We start from the raw sequence: 8,979 nt of genomic DNA, 5'->3' as shown, positions 1-8,979 counted from the left end.
CCTCATAAAATCAGATAAAAAAGAAGCATCAGATACATTCCCACATCATAAACATCCAATATAACTATATATCCTGACTTGGGAATTATTTTAACATACCAACAATTCATAATACCCTGAGCTCAAAATTCAAGTTCCAAAGTGAACATCAAAATTAAAAATTAAAAGAATAACAAAAGTACACATGGCATCTTTATGGTCATTCTTCTCCCAAGTCCCCACTCAAGCCTTGACACATTCACACACACACACACTTTAAAAAATAAAATATATAAATAAAATAAAAAGCAGTTAGTGGGGCCAATTCTCTAGCTTTTAGAGAAGTGTTCAGTCTAGTTCTCTGATTACGAGTTCCTCTTAGGTTTTGTTTTCTAGAACAACACAATGATCTTTTGATTATTACTAGTCTAATAATCATGTATTTTGAAATTACCACCAGGATGAGAGAAAATAAATTTCCACTCTCAAAATTGAACTTAAATACTAGTATAGAATAGACACAGACACTTCATTATTACTTTAATTGACTGAATAAGACTTATAAATGAAAAACCTGTCATTTTGATATAGGGGCTAAAATAAGGTCTAAAAAAGCTGCTGTTCTACTCATGTCAAGAGGGTTTGCTTCTTGAGTGCCTTGAGACGTCAAAATTCATTGTTGACCACATAATGAAAGTCCTACCAACCTGAACATGTGCTGTGAGGTGAACGTAAATGATGACAGAACTTCTGGTCTTTTCACAGGATGCTCTAATATAATACATTAGTCTACCTTTCCTTCGATATCGATGTTTGGTTTCCATAATTGAAACCAACTGCATCTTCGGTGGAGTCAGGAGCTCTAAGTTCTCTTGAACTTTGATGAGTACAGATCACGTGAGTATCTTGTTAAAACACAGAAGATGATTCAGAAAGTCTGGGATGGCATGTCCAACAAGCTCCCAAGGTGATGTTGATGCTACTGTTTGGGATCCACACTTTGAGTAGCAGGACTCTAAGCAACATTTTCAAACAGAAATAACCTTAACCAGAAGTTTATTCTCAAAATATACAGCCTCTACCATGAGTTTACAAAAGAAGACAGTATTCCAGAGCCTAAACAAGGTATCTGCTCCCTTTCCCTTTTCTGTGATTTTTACCAGCTGGTTGTAAACCCAATGTAATACTCTAAAGGGCAAATTTGAAGAATCGCTTTTGTGCTTACAATTTACTGGGGCCCATATGGATGAACACAAAACCTCAAATTCTGTAGTGAAAAGGTTGATTCAAAATAAATATTTTTTAATTATGTCAGATACGAAAGAATAAGTGATGCTTACAGTTTATAAGAGAATCATTTGGAATTAATCATTTTCATTTCCCCCACAAAATAAATAGCTCACACACTAAAGAAGATATCTTTCCTGAATCAGGAGAAAAAAAGCTCAAGAATAATAGGCATGCCTGTGGCATAGTCATAACATTTTTAGTGAGGAAAATACCAAGATGGAGACGTGCAAAAGTATATAGGAGGAGAATACCAAGAGAATTACATGGTAGCAAATCGGCTGTAGAACCTGGAGCCGGGGGGTGGTTCAGGGAAAGAGAATAGCTGGTAAATTTCAAAAAGACTTTAACTGGAGAAGATTATACATGAGAGCAATAGTCCATTCCCTTCAGGAAAATCAATAAATCCCCATCAAGTTTCATTTTTAGGTTTTCGATCATGTGTTCTTTTCATATGGCCATTGGTCCAACCTCCTCCACAAAACTCAACCAACCATCAAAAGAGTTAAGTTGGTAATGAGTCAAGCTGGCTACAACCCTGGATGTATCTCAAGCCAATGAGGGTAGACTTCTCAGAGGAAGGGGCAAGTACAGTGGAATCACGCACGCCCCCCGTCTGGAGCACTTCTGAGCGCCGGGGGCTGAGAGGTGCCTCAGTGCTTGCGCGTGCTCTTCAGCCCCATGACCATGAAGGTGGCAGCCATCAGTTTCTCGTAAACGAGGAACATGAGAGCAGCAGTCAGGACTGTCTGCAGCAGCTTGGCTTCAAGGCCTTTGTAGAGTCCCGCAATTCCAAAACGCCTGAAAGGAAGGGATGAGGAAAAAACAAAAGGTTTTCAAAGAAACATACTACTTTGCAAAGGCTTCTTCTTAGGATCAAAAGAAGCAATCAAAGTTTTAGATATTAACAGACTTCTGTTACTTAAGTACTTTATCTTTGAAGGTGCTTGGGAATTGACAAAAGTTGATTATTTCTTCAAAGCCATGATTAATCAGCGGAATGATGATAGGTTCTCACAGACAGGGTACAGATCCTAAAATCCTAAAACCATTTTAATGCCAACATCTAAGATTAACAAAGAACTTTTAGATCTTGACTTTTTAAGGCTCTCTCAACAAAGTTATTTCAACCTAACAGTCCCACTCCAGTACTCTTGCCTGGAAAATCCCATGGACGCAGGAGCCTGGTAGGCTGCAGTCCATGGGGTCGCTAGAGTCGGACACAACTGAGCAACTTCACTTTCACTTTTCACTTTCATGCGCTGGAAAAGGAAATGGCAACCCACTCCAGTGTTCTTGCCTGGAGAACCCCAGAGACGGGGGAGCCTGGTGGGCTTCCGTCTCTGGGCTTACGGGGTCTCACAGAGTCGGACACGACTGAAGTGACTTAGCAGCAGCAGCAGCAACAGTCCCTAAATGGTAGGAGAGCTGCCAATTGGTTTAGATCATCGCAGCCTGAACAGAACTAGAGAAAGTGACAGGAATGAAAATCTCTCCAATACCGAGTCTTTCTGTACATTTGACCCTTTAACTCCGTGGTTCTCAAATTTAGTGTATGTCACAATCACTGGGAAGGCTCGGTGAACCACAGATTGCTGGGTCCTATCCACGGAGATTCCGAAGCATTAAGCCTGGGATGGGACTCAAGAATCTGCATTGCTAATAAGCTCCCAGGTGATGAGGATAACAAGGCCCGCCTGGACACCAGCCCTTTAGAACGACTGCTCCAACAACAGAGAAGAATGCTTCAGCTAGAAACAGAAGCTGAGTAAATGATGTCTCCAGAGCTAATTATTGAGAGTGAATTAATCTCATCTGCTAGTTCATCAGCAACTCCAGGGCTCTATGTAGCACGCATGCAGACTGAGATATTAAAAGTCAAGTGCTCCATTCAGGAGCTATTCTACATTTTACATACTTGCTATGTGTGAAAACCTATTATTTGGAGTGAATCATGTGATAAATAGAAATGAAAAGCTTTGACTCATGAATGTCTCGTTCACTGGCTAACTTATGTTCCCCCAAGAAACCCAAGAAACTCCACCTTGGTATTTCTCAAGGTGAGGTCTGCTAGGAGATAACAGAAAAAAAAAAAAATCTATTAGTCCCTGTCCTCAGTTCCTGGCACAGAGTTTTAGGAGCTCTTGCTTATAATTTCCTAAGTGAAAAGAACACTAGGAACATTTCTTTATTCTAACAATTGGTCTTTGATCCTAGTTCCTGACACAGAGCTCCTAAATCCCTTAAGTCCTGGGTGGCAGCAGTGTCTTCTGTTCTAATGAGGTGATCCGTGCTGGACTCCTGGGTGGGGCTGGTCACCAGACAGACCAAGCAAAGATCAGAAGCTGGGAATTTCCAGCACCACCTACTATTCTCCAGAGAGGAGAGGGGGCTGGAAATGGAGTGGAAAATATATGTTTTTTATACAGTATTTTGGAAATACATATACTTTTTAATAGTGACTATCTCCTGGAAAAGAGACAGAAAACAGTGTAGATATGCATGTATTTATAACTTTATTGAAGTTTAAATGATTTCAGTTTGACGAGTTTTGACTGGTGGGTACATCCGTGAACCATCACCACGTTCAAGGTCATGAACGTACCCACCATCCGTCATCCCCAGGAGGACGCTGTCCTCACGTTCCTTTGCCGTCACTGTAGATCATTTTCTAAGTCTGAGTGATGAGCGTGTGTGTGTGCACAGTCGTGTCCAATTCTTTTGCGACCCTATGGACTGTAGCTCACCAGGCTCCTCTGTCCATGAAGCTCCCAGGCAAGAATACTGGAGTGGGTTGCCATTTCCTTCCCCAAGGGATCTTCCTAACCCAGGGATTGGACCCACATCTCTTCCGTCTCCTGCACTGGCAGGTGGATTCATGAAAGTGGAATCATACAATATGAATTCTTTTCTGTCTGATTTCTTTTACTCAGCGGAACTATTCTGAGATCCACCTACATTTTTGCGTGTATCAATAATTATTTCTTTTTCCTTTCTGAACAGTATCCCACTGTACAGGTATATCAGAACTTGTACCTACTCATTCAATGATGGACATTTGGGATGTTTCCAGTTTTGGGCTCTAACAAATAAAGCTGTTACTAACATTTATGCACAGGTCTTTGTGTAGACATGTTTCATTTGTCTTGGGTAAACACCTTGAAAGGGAATGGCTGGGTCTATAGGAGGTGTATGTTTAACTTTATAAGAAGATGCCACACTGCATTCCAAAATGCTTGTGCCATTCTTAATTCCCACCAGCATAGGAAAGTTCTAGTTGCCTCATTCTTGCCAACACTTGGTATGATCAGCATTTTTGTTTTTTCAGCTTTACACCAATTCTTTATCTTTGATTTTTTATCCCAAGCATATTCTATTTTTATAATAAACTTAGTTTAAAATATCTTACCTCTAGGAACACTAATAAAGTTATAATAGCTTCTGCCTCAAAGGTGCTGACCTATTTGATTTCCCCTTTAAAAGAAATGGGGAGATGACGACAGTACCTGCCTCAAAGGGCTGTTGTGAGGATTAAGTGAGATTACCCAAGTAGAGCATCTGGCTTAGTGTCTGCCACATAATAGCTCAAAAACGCTAACTCCCCTCGCCATCATCATCACTGTTGTCGTAACTGAGATTACAGCTGTTGTTCCTCTGCCTACCCTCCTTCCCTTTCCCATGATGACTGCGGCTCTCTGACACCTGCTTATTTCTAACAAGGGGTTTTGGGATACGTGATCAATGGAGCACTACTCAGCAGAGCAGTCTCTAGATTAGATTACAGGAGGGCTCTCCTTTGTTTCAGGTGTGAAAGTCACTCAGTCATGCACGACTCTGTGCGACCCCATGCACTAAACAGTCCATGGAATTCTCCAGGCCAGAACAGTGGAGTGGGTAGCCCTTCCCTTCTCCAGGGGATCTTCCCAACCCAGGGGTCGAATCCAGGTCTCCTGCATTGCAGGTGAATTCTTTACCAGCTGAGCCATAAGGAAAGCCCAAGAATACTAGAGTAGGTAGTCTATCCCTTCTCCAGCAGATCTTTCCGACCCAGGAATTGAACCGGGGTCTCCTGCATTGCAGGCGGATTCTTTACCAACTGGGCTATAGGGAAATGCCACGGTTCAGGTGTACAGCATTATACTTGACCTCTCTATACACCGCACAGTGATCACCACCACAGGTCCCATAATCAGCTGCTACCATACAGCTGACTCCTTTCACCCACTTTGCCCTCAAACCCTCAAACCCTCTTCCTCTTTGGAAGCTACCCATCTGTTCTCAGCACTGATGAGTTTGTCTGTCTGCAGATTCCACATTGAGTGAAAGCACAAAGCATCTGTCTTTCTCGGCCTGACTTATTTCACTTAACAAAACACTCAAGGTTCATCCATGTTGTTGCAAATGGCAGGATTTCACTGGAGGATTCCCTTTCTAAAAAAGTCCTGAATATTTCTAACTAACGAAGAACCAAGGACATGAACTTTTCCACAATTTCCCTAAATGCTCTCATGTGTCACTAAGCTCCTAAATGAGAAATGTCTGAGCACAGCAGGCAAGGGAGAAGTTTTCAGGATGCCGCTGCCAAGGCAAAAATACAAGATAAGCAAATCCAACCACTTCTTGGCAGAGACAGCTGTTAAAAGAGAGGACAGAATGTGAAACATCTACAAAGCTCACCTTACTCGCTGGTGAAGGAGATAGAGAATGTTCCGAAGACTCCCCAGTGTTCTGTTTTCTGGGTTGAGTCTGTGACGTCCAAACTAAGGAAGAAGGAACAAGACAAATAATTACCATCTGTTACCGCTTTCTTTTTTAAAAATTTTTACTTATTTATTGTTTCTTTTTTTGCTGTGCTGCGTCTCTGTCACTGGGCGCGGGCTGCTCTCTAGTTCCACTGAGCGGGGCTACCCTCTGGTTACAGTCGCTGGGCTTCTCACTGCGGCGGCTCCTCTTGTTGCCGAGCACAGGCTCAACAGTTGTGGCGCACAGGCTTAACTGCTCCACGGCATGCAGGACCTTCCCAGGGGAATCAAACCCGAGTCTCCTGCGTTTGGCAGGTGGACTCTTTACCACTGTGCTACCAGGGAAGCCCTGTTATCACTTTTTTTTAATCTTAATTTCCACTTATGTTGGAGTAACATCTTACAGCACATGGTAATAAAAATACCCTTTTAATATGTGAAAGTGAAAGTGTTAGTCGCTCAGTCGTGTCCTCCGACTCTTTTGCAACCTGGTGGACTGTAGCCCGCCAGGCTCCTCTGTCCATGGAATTCTCCAGGCAAGAATACTGGAGCGGGTTGCCATTCCCTTCTCCAGGGGAATCTTCCCGACCCAGGGATCGAACCTGGATCTCCTATACTGCAGGCAGATTCTTTACCATCTGAACCACTAAGGAAGCCCCTGGTGGCTTTTTTAGATTTAGATTTCATTAAGCCTATTTTTTCAATGAAACAAATGAAATATTTCAATGAAATAAGTGAAAATAAGAATTTTTTTCCAGTGAAGCAAGCATGAGAGTTTTCATTTTTACAGAGAATCATGGAGAAAATTCTACCTCAAAAGAAAAAATCACGCCCAGGATGAAGATTTAGATACTGATGGAATGGCTTCCAGTCTTTTAAGAAGTTATGACAAACATTAATCAGTTAGAATCTCTGTAGTCCAAGCTCTGCATGTTATGTTTCTATTATAAAAATGTCAAAATACATTTATTTGACTGCAACTGAAATTCTTTATATTAAGTACCAATTGAAAAATAGTCCATTGGTAAAAATACTTTTAACAGAAGGGAATAATCTTTTCAAACTAAAATACTTTCATTAACGCCTCCATTTTACTCATCGGTTTAAGTCCTTTGAATTTTTTCTCCCAAACACAACTTGAATCCCTCCCTTTCCACCATCGCATCTCATACACATGTGACCAAAATAGCCTCCTAACCTGAAACTCCCTTTTCTCTTATCCTGAATAGTCATAGTAGTCTTCTCAAATTATAAATGAGATCACATTATTCTTGTCTAAAGCCTTGCAACGGTTTCCTATTGCAGTGAGAATAAAATCCAGTCATCACTCATAGCCATCCTGCTTCTTTTCTGATCTCCTTTTGAGCCACCTCCAGCCAGTGGCCTCCCTTTCAGTTGCTAGGATTCATCAAGCTCTTAGTACACCATGTTCCCTCTACCTGGAAAGCTCTTTCTTCTGCTCTTTGCATGGCTGGGTCCTTACCTTCCTTTAAGTCTTGATTTACACAGGGCTCCTCAGAGGACCCACCCCAATCGTGCCATCTTAGAAGACCCCCACTGTGGCCCTCTCCACTAAATCACAGAATGTGGCTTACTTCCTTGATAGCTCCTTCCTCAACCTGCAGTTACTTATTTATGCTGATTTACTTGTTCGCTCTCTCCTCGGTTAACTCCCAAGGGCAGGGACTATGGCTTTTATTCACCACGTGCACCCCAGTTGCTCGTAGAATGGGTACTTAAAAAAATATTTCAAAGAATAAATAATTGAATGAATGAGAAACTAGAAATTTGAAAATACTTCAGGAAAGCTACATCATTCATTCCTTCTGAATGAATCTCTGATTCTGTAAAGGGAAATCTACCCTATGCACCAGGCCAATCAACCTGAATGTGAAGGAAGCAAGCTTATTATGTTCCTGAGGTCTTTAAAGAACTTCCTCCATACTTGGATTTTCTAAGACAGCAGGTGACCAAAGAAATTCAAAGTGTAAACTTTGTTCCAAACCAAAGAGAAAACCAACTGACAGCCTGACTAGTTAGCAAAATATCAAACAACGGGAAATTGGCTGAGAAATGCTCTGGAGCACTTCACGGCTTTATTAACACTGCTTCAAACAAAGAAACCACATTATTTTAGAATGTTGTCTGTCTAAATGCAGGAGAAGCCTAGCACTCACCCTCAGAATTGATTGTACTGTCTGCATAGGATAGGTGACCGTGGTGGCGACTGCTTTGGCAATTGCACCAATGAGGAACACATCCAGGGAAGAAAGCTGCAAGGCAAAGAAAGAACGAACTGCATCAGTCCACACAGTGAGAAGGGGTCAGGGGCTGTTTGCAGCTTTCAAGATCAGGGCTTACCTTCGTTCGTTTCTTTAAAAGCTGCCGTTTTAAGCCTTCATAGAACATGAACTGGATGGCAGGATTAAAGACCAGCAGCAGGGAGGGAAAGGTGCCGTTCCATAAAGCCAGGATCCCTTCATCCCGGATGATCTGGTGAAAAGCATCTAAGCGAGAAATCAAGGACCTTTGAGGACAATCCCCTAACTAGAAAGACAACGTGCCCAGAACACAGGCCAGACTGATTCTATCAAGATTTCCTTCTGGCAATGACAAGTTAATCCGTTAACTGCTTCTGGAGAATCATCAGATACTGACAGTCACTGAGTTATTGAGAGACTAACTTCAATTGTTGGCAACCCTTCCTGACAAATCTGGGGTTAGCAGGTCAAGTTTTCCTCAGTACTGATCATCTCCACCTCTGAGCTCTCTGTATTACACAGACAGAATGGGGAACGACAGCCTGTGGGTTTCACAGTGAAGGCCAGTACAGAAAAAGATAAGACAGTTCTCCAGAGTTCATTTTATAGGACTGCCTTTTAAGAAAATCACTGTCCTCATTATAAAGAGGGAAAGATGGGAAAGAAGAAACTGGCAGTGTGATACTATTAAAAAGTAGAATCTCAAAGAT

General features: G+C 41.8%; 1 protein-coding gene across 1 annotated transcript in view; it reads right to left on the bottom strand.

Annotated features, from left to right (window-relative positions):
- Positions 1–1,018: 1,018 nt before the first annotated feature.
- The window catches only part of SLC25A17 (solute carrier family 25 member 17), a 42,994-nt gene continuing 35,033 nt past the window's right edge, over positions 1,019–8,979 (bottom strand). Inside the window, exons 6-9 of the mRNA XM_027540704.1 lie at positions 8,370–8,515; positions 8,186–8,281; positions 5,944–6,026; positions 1,019–2,067 (exon numbers count right to left, since the gene is read on the bottom strand). Coding sequence (XP_027396505.1) covers positions 1,920–2,067; positions 5,944–6,026; positions 8,186–8,281; positions 8,370–8,515 — 473 coding nt within the window. The 3' untranslated portion in view covers positions 1,019–1,919. The remainder of the gene's footprint in view (positions 2,068–5,943; positions 6,027–8,185; positions 8,282–8,369; positions 8,516–8,979) is intronic.

This window comes from Bos indicus x Bos taurus, chromosome 5 (genome assembly GCF_003369695.1).
Source record: "Bos indicus x Bos taurus breed Angus x Brahman F1 hybrid chromosome 5, Bos_hybrid_MaternalHap_v2.0, whole genome shotgun sequence".
NCBI lineage: Eukaryota > Metazoa > Chordata > Mammalia > Artiodactyla > Bovidae > Bos > Bos indicus x Bos taurus.
This window is presented reverse-complemented; position numbering and strand designations above follow the sequence as displayed.